This window comes from Perca fluviatilis, chromosome 22 (assembly GCF_010015445.1).
Source record: "Perca fluviatilis chromosome 22, GENO_Pfluv_1.0, whole genome shotgun sequence".
NCBI classification, from domain to species: Eukaryota; Metazoa; Chordata; class Actinopteri; order Perciformes; family Percidae; genus Perca; species Perca fluviatilis.
Window position 1 is genome coordinate 8475512 of NC_053133.1, and position 23042 is coordinate 8498553.

At 40.5% G+C, this 23042-nt stretch overlaps 1 protein-coding gene across 5 annotated transcripts; it reads right to left on the reverse strand.

The window, feature by feature from the left end:
• Nucleotides 1-615: 615 nt before the first annotated feature.
• Nucleotides 616-22503, reverse strand: snx16 (sorting nexin 16). 5 transcript variants are annotated; one of them, XM_039790141.1, is made up of 9 exons: nucleotides 22331-22503; nucleotides 20369-20914; nucleotides 17885-17971; nucleotides 12681-12829; nucleotides 12415-12484; nucleotides 9444-9580; nucleotides 8774-8896; nucleotides 6955-6997; nucleotides 616-2046 (listed from the first exon to the last, which is right to left on the reverse strand). In XM_039790141.1, exons 2-8 carry the CDS (start codon nucleotides 20753-20755, stop codon nucleotides 6979-6981), a joined length of 972 nt encoding a protein of 323 aa, XP_039646075.1. In that variant the 5' UTR covers nucleotides 20756-20914; nucleotides 22331-22503; the 3' UTR covers nucleotides 616-2046; nucleotides 6955-6978. The 5 variants fall into 5 exon arrangements, with proteins under 5 accessions (XP_039646075.1, XP_039646072.1, XP_039646073.1 ...); XM_039790140.1 differs by having other exon boundaries at nucleotides 1917-2046; nucleotides 6960-6997; XM_039790138.1 differs by lacking the exon at nucleotides 6955-6997.
• Nucleotides 22504-23042: the final 539 nt, after the last annotated feature.

Consider the following 23042-nt stretch of genomic DNA (forward strand, 5'->3'; position numbering starts at 1 on the left):
TGTTACACAACTAAAACAACTTCTGAACGTACACCTTCCACCAAAACAAGTTCCTTCCCGAGGCTAATCTACCGGAGTTTAAAATTTCAATAAAAAGAAAGTGGAAGGTAACTGACATCAGCTGAAAGACAGAATCGGCAGAATTTCCTGCAGCACCGGGGCAATCCCGGAAGTGAAACGTCGAGGACATGGACTAGCACCACTGTGATACAGTGGGGGGCTTTTTCCTGCATCCCTTGACTGAAGCTGAGGTTTCATGCTAAAATGAATAAATGATTGCGTTTCTTAAAAAGGTTAGTTCTATCAAACTACAAAAAAAAAAAAATTCTAGCCAACTCAATGGAGGTCACAGTTACTCAGGATGTTACCTCAGGGTGGCCCTGTCAAGAGACATTATTCTTCAGTAGATGGTGGTTTCCCTGAAATCTTTTGGGTCTGTGGATTATCTTTGGATTACTGTTGAATTTTTCACGTCATTTTCCAATACTTTGAGCACCACAAACTAAATTCCAATCACCTCAATTATATTAAGATAGAAGCAGACATATTCAAAATGGATATCTTAAAATTGTCAGCAGATAAACCCAAAACTATCGAAATGGCCACACACACCAGTAAAGGTAATTAGAAAAATGTTTTATTCTTTTTGTAAAATGGGTGATCTGAGCCTTTAATTATACCCACATTACAGTATTTAGGTAGACCTTGAGGAAACTGATAGAAGTAGAAGTGCAGGCCCAGTCTCTCACTCTATTAACAGGCAAGGTGCCAGAAGAGGTTTAAGGCTGTACAAATGTATGGACTTTACTTTAATTGGCATAGTTAAATTTCTAAAAGCAAACATCACATATCACATATTGCATTCAACAAACAGCAACAATAGGCCACATTTCCTTTGCTCTCTCTTAGTAGAGTGCATTATCGATTGTATGGTCTCTCACAGGAATTCAGTTTACCACAAAACATACATGGCACTAAAACATGAGGAAATCTAGGCTATGAGATGCAAACTAAGTGTGACTGAAAGTGAAAACAATGACGTTTCTCGAGGTCTGTCTCTGTAGCCTCAAGTCAATAGCTGTACAAAGCAATGCCATGGAAGTAGTTGCAAACAGAAAGTTATCAAACCACTGTGATACCCACCAATGTGTATCCTGAGACAGATTTTTTTTTTTTTCATCCAGACTTTTTTTTAATTTTTAATTAAATCTATAGCCACATGAGGGTGTGGTTTCTCTAAATTTGTCACAAGTAATGAGCCACGAGGCAATGCACGTCTGCAGGAAGTGATGGTTCGGGTTTCCTTTAGATTGTCACTATTGTGAATGTCTTCAAGTTATGTTATATTTTTGGTCAAGAAGCCAAACTTTGGCTTTGTGACCGCAGGATCAAATCGATCCAATCAGGCGGCCGCGGTATAAGGTTCAAAAGTGAACAAGGAGGACTGAGAAATCCCCACACCGTTTAAGACAGATCAACTTGGTTTATGGTTTTAAGAAGTGTAGCCATGTAATTCCAGATATAGTTCATATCTTGCACAAGTTGCGTGAGGTCTTCAGAATGAAGTGTTTTGCATGGGCCAGATAAAATATCCCATGACCCATCGTTTAGGGGGAAATATGAGCAGACCGGCTGTTGCAGTATAAAACTGTTCCCTTCTAACTTAGACGCAGATCTTGAGATAAAGCCTGCTTCAGATCCAACTGCAAGACTGGAAGGTGAAACAGCAGCTACAGTCTGGAAGGTGGAAAGGGAAAATGGGAGTTGTGGTGGGAGGAGGGAATGCTAAGGTCAAAGAAAAGGCAGGAAAAAAAAATAAAATAAAAAAAGAGTATGGAATGGCACTCAAACATATGGAAGGTGCAGTGCTCTAGCAGGGGAGGAGGAGATGGAAGAGAAGAGGGGAAAAGGAGGACCAGCGTTTCTTGTTATTGATCCAGCTTCTGGTGGTAAAGCTGAGTGACCTGGATGAGCGGAGGAGATCTGCTGAGTGACGGTCCACACCAACAGGCAGAGGATCGCACCGGTTGGACCTCACACCTGCCACTAGAGAGAGGGAGGTTACAGCAAAGGAAAAACATTCAGCAAATTACTCTCTTTCAAATGTTCAATTAAAAAATGAATGCATTGTGAGAGCTGTACACCTCAGACAACATAAAGCCAGACAGACTGAGAGGATCCAAGAGGAAATGCACATTAGAGGAGAAACGCTAATATAGCCCAACTTGTGAGCCATCCTTGTGAAAGGAGACACATACTGTAGGGACATGTTATTAATGCCACAACACCAGCAAGTTACAGTTACAGGTCCACTGAAAACACAGCAGGAAGACAGGTTTTACCTCTGACTCTCTCCCATCTCACACTGCATGACAGATAGAAGAGAAAGTAGTATACGGGACCAGGACTCAAAAATTGTGACTAGCTGAGATCTCGTTATTTATTACTATCAATAACTAGTCGTAAAACATGAAAAAAGTTGTTGAGTACATTACTGCCTGACATTCTTTTATTTAAAGATTTAGTGCTATGGATTATGGTGTCAAGAGTAGTTTTCAGACTTTTAAACAGATGGTTGACCCAATTCTGTTTTTATACGGGCTGATTTATGGGATTTCCCCTGCGTGTCAAGATGCCAGATGGGGAGAGAGGGGAGGAAGACCTGATATCCAACAACCTACAATTCCCACGTAGTGAGCACACATCACCACGTGAAAGAGAGGCGCTAACAGCACGTGTTAGTCACATACAGTATGATGCAGGAGAGCAGTGAGACAAACCAAAAGGTTTACAGAGCACAGAACATTGCAGAACAATAAATACACGCCATGGTTGGGGACAAATCATTTCCAGGACAATCAATTCAAAAAGTGCAAATAATACACAGTACTTCACTTGAACCTGTTCTTATAAATAACAAGAACCCTCAAGCCTCTGGAGTTAAAACACCCTTCTTTTACGGTTTGTGTCCGTTAGGCCACCGTAGTTCAAAGAGATGGGGCTTTATGTAAGAGAAGATCTTTTTTCTGAATTAGGTGCACTGAAAGTGAACTGACCCCAACCTTGATAAACATCCTGACTGCAAGCACACATAAGAGAAACTATTACAGCAACAATTACCTGCACATATTAGCAAATGAGCATTGTATTAAAGGGTCATTTCGGGTTTTTTCAACCTGGACCCTATTTCCCCATGCATTTGTGTCTAATAGACTGATGTGAACAAGGAGCTTTGAAATTGGTCCAGCAAGAACTCAGTGACCTGCCCTTGCAAACAGAGCTTCAATGTAACCTAACGGGGCAATTGTGCAGCCTCGATTTTTGTCCACTAAAAGGGATTGTTTTTCTACTGACAGGCTCAGATTGTTATTAAAAGTGTTTGACAACATTATCGATCTCACGAGGAGACTTCTTGTCCGAAGAGAGCGGTGTCGAGTCAGGAGAAAGGAGTTCTGGGAGTCTGTTGTTCTGCAGTAGGCTACAGAAATTATAGGCTTGTGTTATCTAAAAGATTTTCAGTTGCCATGGATCAATATTTAAATGATTGTTTAATGCAGTCAATAGGCTATAATACATCCATGGTTTCGTGTTATCTAAAAGATTTGTAATAAAAACAATGGTTCATATTTTCCTCTGATGTGGGGATTGTCCCTGGACAAACAAAGACCACTAATATCAGGAAGCAACAGGTCCCACTACTGACAATATCGGCATTCTTCCACTTTGGGCAAAGGGGCACAGCATCATGCACAGCACTCACAGGTAGGGCTGTGACGGTATGGATTTTTACCGCCACGAAGAAGCAACGTATCGCTGAAATATGGTGGTTAACCACGACCCCGTTACGAGAGGGGCGTGAGTTAGAGCCAGAATGGCAGGGTGCCTTAAGTGAGTGACGTCAGTGCCGCTGTGGTCGCGCAGCAAAGATGTATGTAATGTAAAGTGAGTGCAAAGTGAACAATAAAACAACAAGTTTCTCAAGACACTGTGGCTTTATCGGTTTATCTGTCAATACTGCCGCTAAAGTGAAGGGTCTTAACCCCAAAAAAGCATCGGCTTAAACCTTACAACATATGTTGCAGCACAGGGTTTCCATTTAAGCTCAATGTAAGAGTCTTTGCTGCGTTTTGCTGTCATTTACAGTCATGCTGCTTTCTCTCCTATTTCACAGACAGTCCAGAAAGCTCTATTGTCAATAAAGTAAAATAAATAAATAAAAAAGGTCTGCTGAGAGCACAGTGGTCCAGCAGCAGAGCAGCCAGAGAGCAAAGAGCGACTCAGCAGTCTGTTAAATTGTTGCTCTCTCTACCAATATAAGCGGCTCTGTTTTAGGCTACAAAACCGTGCATGCAGGCTAAAATTAAACCATGCTGTTTTGTCGGGATTAAAGGGGTGATAGAATGGTTATATACGGTATTTCACGCTGTTCCTTAAGGTCTCCTAATAGGGTATGTAACATTGGTTGGGCTGAAAACGTCTCTTTGGCGGGTTTTTTGGCCCTAAAGCTACCCTGTAAAATGGGACTGGACTGAAACGAGAGCTTTTCTTTCTTATATGGTCTGCTCATGAATATTTCGATGAGCTGCACGCTGATTGGTTGAGCTTAGCACGCGCACACACACACACACACACACACACACACACACACACACACACACACACACACACACACACACACACACACACACACACACACACACACACACACACACACACACACACACACACACACACACACACACACACGTCCCCCCCACCCAGCGATCTGGGCAGGTATTGCGCCGCTGTCAAGGCAAACTGTGGAGCTCCTGAACTCCGAAACAGTCATACTAAATTTGCAATTAGCCATCAATTTTTGTAAAACGGCCCATATTTGAGCTTTATATAGTTGATTTCTCGCATAAAAAAAGTCTCAGAAGTGAATTTAGTAATGCAACAGCAGATGATCAATGTATACAATTTCTGAGATTTGCGCGAACGAGATTTAGAAGACTAACTGACCTCAGATCAGTTAGTGGCCTATGTAAATTTTGGGGCGTTACAAAGATAGAAGGTAGAGCCAAATGAGGAGGATTTTGGAAGTTGACGTCAACTTTTAGCTTTGTTCAGATTTGCCCGTTTTCAGAGGCAGTTTCAAATTGTGAGATTTGCAGAGGAAAGAGGTGTCAATGGGATTTTGAGGTTCTATGTATGTCCTATTTACCCTCCAAACTGTCGTTTTTCAACTATGACAGGGTAAACTTCTATCATCCCTTTAAGCAGAAGGAAACACCGCTAGCTGCTAGGCTTATGTATGCAGTGTAAAGTGGATGGTAAAACACTGCAGCGATAATGTGTCCACCTCAGCTGAGAACGGAGAAATGTCCTTCCCTTCCATGTATTATATTAAACATAACCTGTGCATATCACAAGTACTCAATCCTAGAAATAATTCATAATCAGACACATAAAAGAAATCCCCCATATATTTAATAGACTGTCCATCCATGATCCTCTTGTGTGAAGCTGATGTAACGAGAAACGTGAGATTTTTTTTTCTCCTTAATCTCTGGAATAAAAGGATAGAAGGCAGCCAATGATGATAACTAAACAATGATTATTGTGTTCATTAGGCTATATTTTATATCACATGGCATATGCACTCCTGTAACTTTTTACAGGCAAAAAAAGTGTCATAAAAAATGAAAAATAAATCTAAAATGCGGTGATGACGATGATGTCATCACCGCGGTAGTGTCGGAATTGCGGTGATGCGGTTATCATCGCAGCCCTAGTCTTGCTTTGCCAGACCCTACTCCACAGCGCTGTGGAGGAGGGCCCACACAGCATTCCGGGATGGGAGAAAAACGTGCTCTGGTTTATTGGCATTTCTTTAAACCAATCACAATCACACTAAGCCCCGCACGGTGCCTCTTCAAAATAGCCTCAGAGGAGGAACTTGTTTTGGTGGAACACGTGTACGTGTAAAAGTTGTTTTAGTCGTGCAACAGAAAACTCAGATTGGACAGATAGTCTAGCTAGCTGTGTGGATTTACCCTGCAGAGATCTGAGGAGCAGTTAACCATAGTTCTCATAAATCCACCAGAGTTTAGAATGCCAACACAAAGAAAGTGGAAGGTAACGGACATCCAGCTGAAATGAAAGACATCTGGTGGAATTTCCTGCGGCACCTGAACAATCCCAGAAGTGGATCGTCGTGAATATGGGCTATTATAGCCTTATCCACAGGAACACCGCCGATGTTCCGAGCACCGCAGGCTTCACCCTCCTCCGCCCTCTCTCGCTATCTTCCTCTCCCCTCGTCCGCTCTTCATCCATATACTCTGGCTCAAATGAATACGGGCGGCCATCAAATTATAATGACCTCATCCACATTCTCAAAATCATTTAAATATTGAGCCATGGCACTTAAAATCATTTAGATAACAAGCCTGTAATTTCTGTAGCCTATTCTGAAACAACAGACTCCCAGAATGCCTTTCTCCTGACTCGCGTTCCACTCTCCAGAGATGTCACCTTGTGAGATCAATAATGTTGTCAGACACTTTAAATAACAATCTGAGCCTGTCAGTAGTAAAAACAATCCCTTTTAGTGGACAAAAATCAAGGCTGCACAATTGGCCCATTAGGTTACATTGCAGCTACGTTTGTGAGGGCCGGTCCCTGCGTTATCCCTCAATACTGGACCAATTTCAAAGCTCCTTGTTCACATTGGTCTATTAGACTCAAATGCATGGGGAAATAGGGTTCAGGGCTAAAAACCAACAACAACCCGAAATTAAACTTTAAGACTTAAGAAAAATAACAGAAACCTATCCTTAACATCCTGATACCACAAAACAGGGCACCTCCATTATAGTACAGTAGTTAATGTGGGATGCATGTAGCGGAGAAGAAGAAAATAAGAAGACAGCATGCCATAGTGTTAGCCTGCTAAGCTGGTATGTAGAGTACCTCACATGTTATGGGGCTCTTTTTTCAGTTCGGGGCAGCACTGCTGTGAAAGGTGAGGGCAAAAAATAAATAAATAAATAAATAAAAAAAATAAAAAAACATAAGAAGGGAAGGGAAAACATTTTTAAAAAGGACTATGATGAAAATAATAATAATGGTAATCAACTTTTCACTTTCAAATCCCTGATGTAGACGTACATGCCAATGAAACATTCCTTTAAAAAGGACAAATCAGACTGATGTGTTTATCCAGGCACGTGCTAAGGTCCAAAGCATGGCTGTCATTCGTGCTTGGAATACATTACAGGAAATATTGGGTTATGTTATATCATATACTATCAGTGTTGGGAAGGATACTTTCAAAACGTATTCCATTACAGAATACATGCCCACAAATGTAATTTGTAATGTATTCCGTTACATTACTCAATCTGAGTAACATATTCTGAATACTTGGATTACTTCCACATTGAATTGCATTTTGTAAGTGTAGTCATGCGGCCATCACATACAGCTTACTAAACAGGCCTATTCTGGTGTGTTCTTCTATTCCAACTGGCTGAATGTGTACCTAAACAAGCAGATAGGTTGTTGTATTTGTAGTTCCAAACTGAAAACTAAAAAAATCTACCACGAGCTAATTTTAGCTAATGTTAGCTATGTCAAACGGGGCTAGTCAGTCTTTCAATGGCTCTGGAGCTAGTAAATCAGCACATAGGAGAATGTAAAGTTGCACGTCAACTATAAACTGGCAAGGTGACCAGTAAACTACAGCAGACGACTACCCTTGGCTAATTAATAATTACTTTAAGATGCTTCTTCAGGTTGGAGGTGGAGTAATTGGGACACTGAAAGGAGGTTGGTTGCTGGTTCTGTTGTTATATTTCATTCTCCCTGTTCTTTCTTTAATGTGAAATGTTGTTTGAATTTCCAAGATATAAACGCATTCTTGCCCTGGCTCGGTTGTGCCAGTTCCGACTCCATTGTGACTGATCACGCAAATAGCAAATTTATTCGTTTTCATATTGGGGCTTCTGGGAGTTCTGAGTTGCCTTAATTTATTCAGAGTGAATAAACTCGTGAAACATATGCAATCCATTGATTTCAACTATGTAACTGTATTTTAAATACCAACTATTTAAATTGTAACTGTAATGGAATTCAGTTACTCATAATTTGTATTCTGGATAATTCTGAACGCCAGTACATGTATTCCGTAACTCCCCAACACTGTATACATATACAGTATATAAGACATAACCCAACCCAATATTCAGCAAAGAAGATAAATTGCTGAAAATGAACACTGGGCATCTAGGCATCATATGGGGATACAGATGCTAAGCCACTGAGTATGCCATTAATGGGTAATAAAAAAAAGACATCAAGAACATATACGGCACCTTTTGTAATGTCTCTGTACTGTCTCTAGTAATTGGGACTATGTTCTGGTAAGGATTAATAAATAAATGCAGTGCAAAAAAGGAGGCTGACAGCAGGTGAAGACTGATAAATCAAAAGGAAATGTGATTTGCTTAGTGTTTTAAGATGAGGTGGAGGATTATTGGCTCCCCCCTACCTAAAAGGCTTAATATCATCTTTAAAATAAGTTTCATTAGCAGCAGCTAAACACCAAAATAAACAAGTGCATGTCAGTATTCCATGTTCGCCACTTAACCCTTGCCTTTGGCCCCTGAACCACTTCTTAAAACCATTAGAAAATGTACTTCTGTCTATTTTCATGGCAGAAAAAACAAACAAATTGTAAAGTGGGAAGGTGATTATTCACGATGAGGTGTGTGGTGTTTGTGTATTTTACCCAGTGTCCTCAGGCACATCCTGATCAGCCTCTGCAGCAGACGACTCCACATCTGCATCTGTACTGCTCTCACTGCCCTGAGCTGACAGATCACACACAGACTCCGGGCTCACACACTCACCACTGGGACACACAGACACACACACAGACTTATACTTCATATCATTTAACTGCTATTTTAGAATTTGTGTGTGGACCCCAGTTACTACTGTCCTTGGTCTATCCATGTGTAATTTGTAGTTTGTAATCAGTTAACCCCTATATATTGTATTTATTAGGGCTGCTCGATTATGGAAAAAAACAATTATTTATTTATTTATTATTTCGGTCAATATTGAAATGGCAATAATTTGACACGATTACTCATTAACTTCTGGAAAGATGTTGCCATTATTGAACTTAAAAACCAGTGGAAAAAGTTGAATAAATAAACACATCTGTGAAATTTGCCTTAATACTTTTCCTATTTAAAACTTTATTTTTTAATTCAGAACACAAGAGAAAATAAGAGTTTACTTGCAAAACGTTAAATAAATAAAACGAGTTAAATAATAGTTTTTCTCAAGGATTCTGTTTTTGTGATCGTTGGGAGCCAAAATCATAATCACGACTAAATTTTGATTAATTGCACTGCCCTAGTACTTATGTGTGTGTGTTTATGTCTACTGACTTGATATGCTTCTCCAGTAGCAGGATGGCTTGCTCCCTCTCCTCCAGCCTCCTCTTTAGGGAGGCAATCTCCTTCTGCTTCTCTAGCAGCTCCTTCTGGAGACGGTAATTGCTCTCCTCCAAAGTCTCACAGAACGCCTGGAGGTAGTCAGTGACAGAGGGGAAAAAAAAAAAAAAAAAAAAAAAATAAGAGCATAAAATATGTGCCGACAGTGTAAAAAAAAAAAAAATAAAATAAAAAGGTTGAGGGTGGGGGGCTTGAGGTGTCTGCCTGAAAACATGTCTATGTCAAATCAAGTAGACTATTTTACAAGCGCTGATGTAGGGGACAAGTGAGACATGTTTATTGCCTGCTGTAATGCAAGTGAGCCCCTGCCCTCAACACCGAGCTACTTCATATCTTGTAAAAATGTCAGGCTGGGTATCATTTTAAAAGCTTAAATACAGTGCCCATATGGTATCTGTGGTTTGGCAGTGACTTGAAAACTACTACTTCATACCAACACTTCGATACTTCATACAATACTTTATAATTCTTAAAGTACACACACACGCACACAATGTATTTTACATTTTCATTTCTCTTTCCGTCTTCTGTAATATAAATTCAAAAATTGTGGGGCCTTTTGTGGCCCTGATTCAGCAACAAAAATAAATATAATAATAATAATAATATAATAATAAATATCCCTCTAAGAGACTACAGAATAATGTAGTGTGAAATGTAGGGGTGCACCGATCCGATATTAAGATTGGATATCGGCTCCGATATTGACAAAATAGCTGGATCGGGGATTGGAAAAATTAACAGATCCACGGGCCAGTTTGTTTTTTTCCCCCCTGCTTCGCAGCACCGGGAGCCCTGTTAACTGCGTACCCTTCTCACTCTCTTTAAAAGGATAAAACACCATAGCACAGAACAATTTGTGACTTAAACAGTTTCTAACACTAATAATTTTACATTTACAAATGTAGCTACACCGCCGAACGGCATGTTGGGTAACATTATAGCTGCTAGCTAGCCAGGTAGCATAACAGTCTGTTAAGCTGGGAGAGGCTCTGGTCACTACTGCACATTCAAGAACAGAGAAGAAAGTTAGAGGATGAAGAAAGACCGTAAATACACCAGAACAACTATGCTCAAGAGAGGAGCCATCTGTTGTTGCGAGGTTTTTTGTTTCTAAAAATATCGGACATAATTTAGCCACTGTTGTTGCCCGTCGCTCTATCGTTACTCGGTCTCGCTAACGTTACCGTGCTAATGTGAAAGACTCGTCACTTCAAGCATGCAGTGGAGCAACATTATGAACGCAATCCACCTACGGTCCCGCTACAGACCATTGAGAAAGATGGGTTAAGAGCATAGACTGTATATTGTCTATGGTTCAGAGCAATGATTAAAACACTGGATTTAAAATGCCTTGCCTAGCTGCAGAGCTGTATAGTAACGAAGTAGAACTACTTCACTACTCTACTTAAGTACTAAAAGGCTGTATCTGTACCCTACTGGAGTATTATTTTTTTCTCCTACTTCCACTTTACTTTACTTGAGTACGTATTTTCGATGAGTTTAATACTTTTACTCCGATACATTTTTTATGTGCTGCATCGTTATTCGTTACTGTTTTGAATTCCTCACACTACGGAGACAGTGTAGGTTACAGTGTGTGTAGTTATGGCTACGTTAGTTACGTACGCTAATTACTTAATTCAATCCCCGAGATTGCGTCGTGTTTCTTTTCATTACAGTTGCCCGTTCAGAAGTCAGAGACGATGTAAGTTTGTATTGTTGCAGCAGATTAAACTATTCCTGAGTTGTTTCAGTCTGCAATGAGTACTGAATGTTAACCCTTTGACCCTGTGATGTGAAACTGCTAGTTTATCTATATTTTGCTAGCTTGCTAACTTTCCTGTTCATCACACGTTACTAGCTAGTGTGTGATACGTTTTTTGGGGCTGTAATCGTTACTGTGCTGGAGAGGATGTTAATTTTACTTGCACAGTGTGATAATTGTACATTTTATTGTCGTCTGCCTCGCTGAAATACGTCCACCAACCTACTAACATTATTCATACAGCGAAGGAGGCTGACAGCGGAGCTACGTTCAGTCGCCCACTACAACCTCACTACAACCTAACTTACCTGTGGCCAAGGCAGTGTTTATACAACTAGCTTACAACTGTTTTGGTTTGAAAGAGAAACAATGTTAAAGTTGTTTGTATGTGTATTCATTCGATTTGAGTTTATTTTACTACTTTCCAGAAAAAAAAAATAGTTTAGATTCTGTAACTATTTCATGCATTCTCCTTCATATACGTTATTATATAATGTTGTGGAGCCAAGCAAACCCTTTAGTAATCAAAGCTTTTAGTAAACATGACGACATTAAAATGTTTTTGTGATATTCTATGTACTAGTTACTGTCATTCTATGACAGTAGAATAAGCCATTATAAACCTATATAAAGGCCCATTATTGTTATTTATTTAAATTTATTTTAAGAAGTTTGATTACATTATATTTTCGATTTGAATGCACAATTGCTTTTTAAATAACAAATAAATAAGAATTCAATACATTACATCTATGTTATTTTGTCTTAGTTAGGAGAGTAATGTTTAGTTAGGAAGGTCTGGTGCCTTTAGTCTCTTCCACATGGTGGAAGGAAGGTATAAGGTGGAAAAGGTATACAGTTTATTATTAATTCAACAACAGTATCAGATCGGTATCGGATATCGACAGATACACAAAGCCCTGGCATCGGTATCGGGACTGAAAAAGTCGGATCGGTGCATCCCTAATGAAATTCCTGCCATGGACCAAACTTGGTCAGTTGTCAAAGCTACTGTATTAATGTTCAATACCTGGGCCTACTAAAATGACAAGAATCCTTCTTAAAATGGCATGGATAGCAGCATTAACACACATTCAGTACATGAGCACACATATTTTCATGTATATGCACACTTACTCTGCTCTCCTCCAGACTATCAAAAGGCCCAGGGGGGTCATCCAGACACAGAAACTCTCTCACTGCCAGGCTGTCAAGGAGAACAAATGGTGTAACATGAATGTGTGTGTTTGTGTTTTTAACAGACCAGTGTGCTCAGTAACACAAAAAGTACTTAAATAAAAAGTTGGAATTATCAATGATCATGTGACCATTTTGCAAAGCACCTAGTTTACACAAAAAGGCTGAATAATTCAATTTAAACGCTGCATAATCATGTCACATACCAGTTGGCAATGTCCTTGTGTGCAACAAGGTTTTGCAAAAAGGCCTGGAGTCCCAACTGTCTGTCCTCCAGGAAGTCGGTGTCATAGTTGTCTTTGAACCACCGCTTAGGAGGCAGCGAGAGGCGGAAGCCTGGGAACATCTCCTTCAGCTAGAACACACACAAACACAGACAGAGTATGGAAGGAGTATCACAAGATCTCTCTTATACAGTTACAACAGTTCCGCAGACATAAAGCAAAGACAAAATTGGGAAAGACAAGAAAAAATAAAACAAGTCTGCAGTCATCTATTCTGTATCCCTTACCTACTTGCTTACCTTATTTTTTTTTTACATTTGATACAAGCTTTAATTTTAAGGTCGCAATTTCATTATTTTTTCCCATTAAAATATGATCATATATTTAAAATGACACATCAGCTCACTTTGGCTAAGACAAGATTCTAGTTTCACGTTTCAAGACTTTATTGTCAAATGCACAACAAATACAAAGTCATTGGCAATAAAATATTAGTTTGCAGGCTCCCTTTCAACAACACTCATAGAAATATGTATAAAAAGAGACAATCATACAAATAGGAACTTAACACATAAATTAGTGGATAAGTTAAAATATAGGGGTAAAATATAATAAACTTCTACTGTTACTTTAACAGGAAACTCAGTTTCGCATATTGCATATTGTGTACTGGTATACTTAGTGTTGTGTAAGACAAGCAGCACTGTGCCGGTGCCATTATGCTGTCAAGCATACTGCAGATCAGTGGAGAAAAAAGCCAATTGCAGGAAATAATATCAGCTTGCCAAATATTTTGTTGGTTCTTTAACCCTTTATCTCTGAACTCCAGCTGCCACTCAGTTTGTCTTTGCCACTGTCTTTCCCCCCATTTAATACATGAGCATAGACAGTTTACGCAACAGAAAATAAGAAACAGAACACGGTGTTTCAGTGTCCAACACAGAAGGAGAAACGATCACATCATTACACCAAAATATTAAAAAAAGTATTTGTGTAGCAACAAGCGCCAATGCCTCTGGAGTAGGGCTGGGTATCGTTCAAAATCTTTCGATCCGGTGCCAATTTCGATACCGGTTCCTAACGATACTTTTTTCGATACCATATGTTTTAAAATCCATTTCAACATCAACAAAAATCCATTAAACACAAATCTTTTATTTTCCAACTTAATTGTGACCAGGGCAGAGAAACCACCGTTGTGCATGCTTGCCTAGAGCTTAGAGGAAGTGTAACGTCAACAGCACCACGACCGCTTTCGGCTCACTATTAATTTCATATCGCAGCAAACGCTGTCTGCGTGAAGTTTTGACAAACTGTAACCACACTTGAAACCCCTTTATCGGCATTGCTGTGACTCACTGTGACTTCAACAAAACTACAGAGCCGACGACGTAGTTTACTTGGTCCGCGCCTCTCCGTGTAGGTGTGTGTGTCGGTCGGAGCTCTGCTCTCTGTCAGTATGCAGAGAGGACAGAAGTAAATTACATTTGTACGGCATTCTCTCCTCACGAACGGTTCCCACAGTCGTGGGAGCATGCCAAACCAGACAACTTCTGAAACTACTGCCATAGGTGTAATGTTTGATGTGAAAACTCAAAGTACAATTATAAATAAACTCAAAACTACATGACGAGACACTGGTCTTTAATAAGAACTAGGGCTGTCCATTTACTGTGTACTGTAGGTGGTACTTTTAGTTAAATTGTTGTGTGCATTTCAAGAGGAATGACTTGAAAGGTGAAGTAGGTAAGCCTTATAAAACTAACTTTCTGTCTTATTTGCTGAAACTGACCCTATGATCCAGTAGAACTACATAAAGCAGGTAATACATTTTCTTTTTTTTCTTTTCTTTTTTTAAACGGCTCCTCTGGCACCACCTACAGCCTGTAGTGAGATTTACAAAAACCCACAGCTCCCTGTTCAGCTGCACCAATCACCGGATACTGTATTGATAGTAGGGGTGGGGGAAAAATCGATACAGCATAGTATCGCAATATTTTCCGTGGCAATACTGTATCGATACACAGACGCCAAGTATCAATCTATTATTATATACGTGTTGGTCAGTTTGTCTGCTTGACAATCCCATTTTGCAGCATAAACATTGAAGTGAGATGAACAAACGGAGAAATGTATCTTTTTAGATAAAACAGATGTTGACAAAGTTTTGGGGACATCATTTGAAATTGGGAAAAATCTTCACAATATTGCAGAACATTTCAATACGTATTGTGAGGCCTCTGGTGATTCCCACCCCTAATTGATAACAGGCACTGATGTCGGCAGTTTGCTCAGAAGGAAGCGGGTTCAGGGCTCCAGACTAACTTTTTGCCTTGGTCGCACTGGTGCGCCTAACTTTTTTTTTTATTTAGGTGCACCAGCACAAAATTTAGGTGCACCCAAATTTTTCCTTGTGTCGCCTTTAACGCCACAATTTCAAGGTCACCTTTTTAATCACACTCCATATACATTCATATATATATTATGTCAATTAGTTTAAACAAGAATAAGGAGTTGGTAAATTTTTTTTTATTGCAAAAGAAAATGCAACCATTTGACATTCAAATTAAATAACATTAGCCAATCAGAACGACTAGATATGTAACATTCAAACTATAATTAGGTATTATCAAAAGGCCTGCTGCATGTCCCTGGTGTGAACCTTAGCACCTTCATAAGATGACTATAATTTGAATGTCCTTTTTTGTTTGTGACGTGACCTTGGGTGGCATGAAAGGCGCTTTAAATAAAATGTATTATTATTATTATTACAATACAAACACTAACAGTAGCCAATCAGAAACAGCTAGCAATTTAACATTCAAATCTATTTTTCATTCAAATCTAAATCTATAAACGAATCCAACGGAAAATAAGCTGGCACTTATCAAGGGGTAAAAGGAGAAGGATTACAGACAGACAGACAGACAGACAGACACACGTATTTTGGTGATGACAAACGACTTGAAGAACGACACCTACTGCCGAATTTAAATAATTTTACAACCTTTGAAAGTTAGTGAGAGCCGTTTTTTGATGCTTAGAAGAGTCTAGGTTAGAAGAGTCTAGGTTAGAAGAGTCTAGGTTTGGAGAAACGCACCCCCATATCGCGGTGTGTTTTGTGGAGGTGTGAGAGTCCCGTACAGTAAACAGTGACATGAATGCCTGTATCACTTCCATAAGAAAGTTTTAAAACCCCAAACACAAGCTCTGAACTGGCCGGGAGTTTGTGAACCAGCTAAATGTTTGCGAAACAACAAAGCACAGTCGATGTCTCTCGCACGTCTCTTTTCTTTCTCTCTTTCTCCGTGAAATGAAGCTGCCTTCAGGAGCATTAGGAAATGTTGTGTTCTATAAACGATCTGACGAAAAACTGTTACTGTGAAATATAAAGTCTACTTGTGCTACATTGGGGGGGGGGGGGTTAAAGAATACAACACTACGTCACGGCGATTGCTTTTTTTTTTCCTTTCTTTTTTTTTTTTAATCTGAACGCAGCTTCACGTAGTAGGCTAGGCTACAGAGCTCATTTAAGATTACCTCTGACATCCCGTTTCCATGAAGGCAGCATGGAGCTGCGCCAAACTAAGCTGACAGAAGCTCAGAAGAGTTATGATACACTGATACACCGTCTCATCCAGTCGCAGTGCTGTAAACTTCCAGCTTTTAATGTTGTAGACCACTGATTTTTTTAGTAGTTTAAGTGTAAACATGTATTGTTATTGTGAATCTTTGGTTTAAACTAGCTTTCAAACAAACGCCCCCCAAGGGCACCTCAATGCCCCCCTTTCCAAAATATTGCTTCCAACGCCCCCTGGGGGGCGGTACCGCCCCCGTTGAGAAACACTGGTCTAAACTATATATCGCCCACCTCTAACGGGTCCAGCAGGGGTCGAATGCGGGTCAGCGGTGTTACACATGTCTTGTGTAGGCTATGAAATGTCTGTATCGTCCCTGGCTGCGCTGCATTTTTATGAACTATGATAATGTGGCCATGGGTCAGATCTCTCGCCCAGGTCCAGCAGGCTCCGTCTTACACGCTATTACTCAACCAACTGAAGTTAGTTCCATTCAATAACTTCTAATGTGTTTTTCGCCTTGGCGGTCGCAATAACAGAGAGTTACCAGCGGAAACGCTGGTACCAATACAGGTTTCCCTCTCATATTTAACAATATACAGCTGTGTTAATAACAATTAAAACTGTAGACAAATGTCAGCATGTGGACTGGCGGCGCTGTGTCTCTCCATGAGCCGCTTTCCGATGTTGCAGGTGAGCCGGCCCATGTGTGAGTGAATGGGGGCGGGGCTGCGCGGAGGAGAGATCCAAACACAGGCACGGCTTTACAGAAGGAGTGGGTCATGTAACGCAACATTAAACATATCGATATAAACGACATCGCTTTGTTCGTGGAGAGGCAGCGGATGTGAGGACGTTAGGTGCACCGGTGCAACCTAGGAAAAATCTTAGTCGCACCCTTACAAATTTTGGTCACATTTGCAACCAAATTGGTCGCACTGTAGAGCCCTGGGGTTGGTATGCATAAACTTGCACACATACTGTGTTCACACTGGGAACCCTGGGCCATGTGCATAAACAGAGTAAAGCAATGTTGGGTGAGGTCCAGAATACTATGCCAGATATCTATTATTACATGTCCACACCCCCCTCTCTGTCCTCTCTCTTCTTGTTGAATGTAGGGTGTTCCCATCTTTTGTGTTACATTCTTCTTGCCTGGGGTTACTGTGTCTATATTAATAAATTGTGAATTTCAGTAGTAGGTTTAATCAATATTTTGCGGGCCTACAAAGACAAGCTTTGTTTCTTTGTTGCAGCTTTTTAACCATCATCTTTTAATTAAACTGGTCTTAATATTTTTCCCTTTTTTAATCTGTGACCGAACTGTCCTTCCCGGAACCATGAGACCGGTTTCCCCTAGTTGGCTAGGGCATGTCGGCTATTTGGGAACAGAAGGCTTCTTTGTGTAGCTCTAATCACTTCCACAGTGCACTCAAAAACAAAAGAAATCATGCTGAAAGCAATACTTTGATGGTCAAAAACACTGTCTGCAAACAGATGATCACAAAAATAAAGCTTCAGATAGGGCTGAGATTTGGTACTGCACGTACTTTTCATTCAAAACATGCATACACAAACATAATATGTACATAACACACCCAAACACACCTTGTCGTTGAGTCTGGAGAAGTCTGTGTACCTTCTAAAAACAACCCAGTTCTCATCTGGAGTCTTCCTGACCAGGACCTTAAATACCTGCAGCAGAGACAAAACACACAAAGGTGATCTTAAAGCCTTGTTTACGACTCCAAAAGTATAGAGTTGTTGCCTTTTGCTAGCGCTTGAAGATGATTTGTATGCAATTAACACACATCCGTGTGCTGAGTAAATGTTGACAGTAGAATTGTAATCTCCAGTATGCATCATAATGTTTGCTTGTCCTTAGTGAGCATGTTGGTCCCTTTTGTTAAAGTGTTGTCCTGTCACTGTAACTGTAGGAAAACTGATAAAGAGGATCACATGGAGCCAACCTACATCTCAATATAGGCTGAATAACGTAGCTTAACTTTAATCAGCGCACTTTGCTAGAAAGTTTGCCACAGATAAACAAGTTCAAAAAGGTTATTATGATAAGTAGGAATGGAAACAGTTAATCGACTATCGATTAATTGTCGATAAGAATTTACTCGATTAAATTAAATTAATTGTCGGCTAATTGAACATTGCAATCTAAGACCGTTTTACACAGGACGTAGGCCTAATTGAACGTGACACGAGATTCTCACGGGCGGCGAGAGACCAGACCAGAGTGTGGGAGCATTTCAAATTAATTAATAATGACAAAGACGCCCAATATAAACTCTGCGGTACTACGTTTAAGTTCAGCAGCTCTACAGGTTCGCTAAGATACCATCAGCCATGTTACAGGGGAGGAAGTCTGTCGCCTTCAAAACCTACAATTGCTGCTGTGGTGGGAAGGCGAGTATGTGACCACAGGAAAGCGGAGGGCATTACTCAGAGGATTTGCGGCATAATCGAAAAAGATATGATGCAAATTAGCGGTGAGGGATTTCGGGAGTTATTACACTACATGGAGCCAGGATATAATATCCCTTCTCGAGCGACCATTCCCACTTGGAAGCACGCTACAAAAACAAGAAGGCTGAGCTAAAAACACAGTTAGCCGCGGCTAATGTGGCTCTGACGACGGATTGTTGGACGGCGCTGACAACAGAGAGCTACATAACAATCACTTGCCACTACATTGGAAACGACTGGCAGGTAAAGTCAGCAGTGCTTCTCACGGAGAGCCTGTCAGAGAGACATACAGCTGATAATTTAGCTGACAAACTCAACCAGGCTGTGGAGTCATGGGGACTCACCTGCTGCTGGTGTCAACCGAGTAATTGCAGCTGCTGGCAGGTTGGTCAAACACTTCAACCACAGCACACCAGCAACGAAAGCGCTAGAAGCAAAACAAAAACAAATGCAGCTACCAGCTCATCGGCTCATTCAGTCCTGTAAAACCAGGTGGAACTCTGTACATACAATGTTTGGCAGACTCATAGAACAGCGACGCAATGTTTTTGTTTCAGGAGAGGTAGCCTATATCTTCATTTGACTGTTCTAAGGGACACCCTCTAATTGTACTGTCTTCCTCAGGGATGATTTAAGTTGTGTTCAGTTCTATATTTTAAGTTTTCAGAGCTAGTAATCTTACTGTTACCTTTCTCAGACCAAGGGGGATTGTAAGTGTTGCTGCTAATGTTTCCAGATAGTTTACCAGATTATTATATGTAGGGTTAATATAGTGTAGGCTAAGCCTACCCATATTGATTAGATTTCTATTTAAAATGTATTTTATGTTGCTTAATGTTTCACATGCAACAGGTGAGCCAGTGCACAATTTTTTTTTGTGTATTTTAATTTTCTGTGCAGAATTTATTTTGTTAAACTACATAAATGCCATTATCTGTACCGTATCCCAACTGGTACAATAAAACATCAACTGAGCAATATAACATGCATTTTTATTCAGTATATAAGCAATATTTAGCTTTTTATGTTAAAGACACTATTGATACCGTGAGAAATTGACATTCTCAGGAAAAAAGCCGCTCATCAGTTAATCGATCGATAAAGTCAATCAACTAATGATTAATGAATTAATCGATAACTTGCATCCCTAATGATAAGCCTAGTCTCGCTTTGCCAGACCATCCTCCAAAGTGCGCTGGATGAGAGTCTGGCTACTCCAGATAGCATTCGGGATGGTTGGAAAATGTGCTCTGGCAGGAAAACGTGCTCTGGTTTATTGGCATTTCTTTAAACCAATCACAATCGTCTTGGGCGGTGCTAAGCACCGGAGAAAAGCCGTGGTGCCGCTGCAAAATAGGCTCGGAAGGAACTTGTTTTGGTGGAACATGTGTACGTTTAGAAGTTGTTTTAGTCGTGCAACAGAAAACTCAGATTGGACAGATAGTCTAGCTAGCTGTCTGGATTTACCCTGCAGAGATCTGAGAAAAGGTTAACCATAGTTTAAAATGCCAACACAAAAGGAAGCCCAAGGCAACGGGTATCCAACCTAAATGAGTGAAGTCCGGCAAACGTCAAGGATATAGACTAGGATAAGCCTATTTTCTGGTTTCATACCGTGAACTTGGCTCTCTCCTCCATGACTTCGTACCCCAGCACAGTGGGGGTAATAGGCCTCTCCTCGCCTTGTTGGCTCCCAGCAGGATCTGATATGGAGCGGGGACAGCTAGAGTACTCTATGGAGGGCTCCAGAGTCCCGTTCACTCTGGCACGGGTCACAGGGCTCTGGGGGGGTGGTGGTGTCCTGCTCCGGCTACCTCTGTCCACGCAGCGGGATTGGCGCTGGGTACCTAATCCTCCACATCCTCTTCCATGGTCCTGCCCGGTCGAGAAGCTAGAGACGCTGCCTAGTGATGAAGCTCGCTGTGGCCGCCTGAGCTTGCTGCTACCTCCTGACAAAGCTCTGTCCATCGGCACAGGGACAGGCACAAAGGGTGATGCCATCTTCCTGAGCTTTGTGCTCCTGCCCTCCAACCCCCGCCACCGGTGCAGTCAACAAGGTTCTTCACACTGACACTGACTTTGCCTTTCTTCAGTGGTGCAGCATGATGATGAAGTGAAGCAGTAATGCTCACTCTGAGGGGCTGATGAAGACTGAGCACCCTGTACAAAAAAAGAAAAGGATAAATTGGTATGTTCATTGTATTTACCATCATCAATATGGACTATAAGCTTCCTTATACAGGCTGAAAAAGTTGGATCCTCAGATTTCCCTTAAACTTACACAACTGAGCAGACTCTGTCAGCATACGTTATACTTAAATAAGGGTACCAGACTGTGAGGGCAGATGAATTATTGACATGAGCCACATGCCATTCATAATTTATAACTTTGTGCATTATGTGAATAATTCATGATGGAAAAAGCCTTTGAAGACCCGTAGATGATAATTAGTGTGTCAGATCATCTTGTCAATTGATTAGGTTGTATCCACTTGTTCCATTAGAAACCGGACCCTTTCCAGTGAATGCAAACAGGAACAAGCCATGATGCTTTGGTTTGAGATAAAAGGCAGAGGACCCTACATGATGGTTTTCATGGAAGAGCAGGGCCTGAAATCGATTTCTGCTCAGACTGAGACTGGCAGCTATCTGTCAAACGTGTTCACATTAATTCAGCATTAGTGGAGCTTAGATAGGGCAGTCCTGTGTCTCTGAATGACTACAAATGAAAACACTAATTACATACTGGTAATACACATGTCAATGCCATATCAAGGTCAGAGGACAAACGAAAAACTAATGGAAACAATAAAGAAGTACAATAATGAACTGGGAAATATAGGCAGTCGACAAAGTGACACTGATGATATGTACTGCTCATGCTGCTCGCTCTCTTGACTGCAGCTATTTTGGTGCGCTTAAGAAACATGACGAAAGAGGTGGGACTAGAGCCAGCATGGCAACAAAACGCTGGCTGCCTACTTTAACTAACGTTATACTTTTAAGCCACGTTTTTCACGCTTTAGCTAACTTAGCTAAGTCAAGCGGTTAACGTTGATAGTTTAGCTAGCTACCTAACCTTTGGTAGCTGAAGTTAGCAAGCACGCACGCTTACCTAACTGCAAAAGATGACTTCCTTTTACTGAACAGTACCAACACCATTAACAAAATGTGGTTAACCACTTTCAAAAAAAATCATAATTTCAGTCACTGCAACAGCTAGCTAGCTAACGTTAGCTAGGTTCGTAACGCTAACGTTATGCTTACTATTTAAAGTTAACGTTACGCCACTCCGAACAAATTAACGTTAACGTTGAGCTAACTGTTACCTAAAATATTGTTAAAATAAGAGCTGCTTGCAGATGCATGCCGAATCGAGTAGCAATTCCCAAATGTTTGTTTAAGGTCTTCTTTTATTTTATATTAGGTAGATTTATGTTGCCAGTAATAAATAGGGCAACGCTTTCCTCCACACCACTGAAAGATAAGGTTATTACATTACCTTTACGTTAGCTAGTAAGCTAGTACAGGCAGCCAAAGCTAAGATGACGCATGATGACAACGACTTTCGCTTACCGTAGGAGGCGAGTATCTATCCCCTTCAGAAAATAAATTTAATATACACATAAACCCCGGTGTTTGATTGTCCTGTTGCTGTAAATCGAATGCACTATATCCTCCTCTGCCCTGTTCATGTTAGCTCGGTTGAATTCAGACCACGACAGGTGCAGTGTTTTAAGATAACCAGACGAGGGCGCTGTATCATAGCCTACAGGATATTATACCGCACTGTAATGTAATTCTGCAGCAAATAAAAATGAGTTGTATTGTTATATTGTAACCTCTAGGAAAAACCGGATTGATGGTGCTTGTCAGTGCTTACCATGCCTGGTCAGCACATGCTCACACTGCACAACATTTTTCATTCTTTATAGCATAGGTCTATAGTTAAAAAAAAAAAAAAACTTAACCTGTACAGAAATGATGTGAGTAGGCTATATCTATATTTATGTGAAGTAGTCTGGACACTTGAATGAAAAGTCTATCTTGACCCAACTTGCAATATCCCTAATGTTCATCCCCATCACTGTTTCCCCCTAAAAGCAAATATATTTTTAACAAAAATATCAAAATCTCTCAAAAGAAAGTTATAACATATAAATGACTGAAATTAGAATCTGTTGTTAGCCTATCTAATGGCAACAATATTGGCAGTAGAGAAAGCAGTGGCTCTCATACTAAATCATTTAGCATGGAAGATTAGGTTAGTTCACTTTTTTTAAACAGA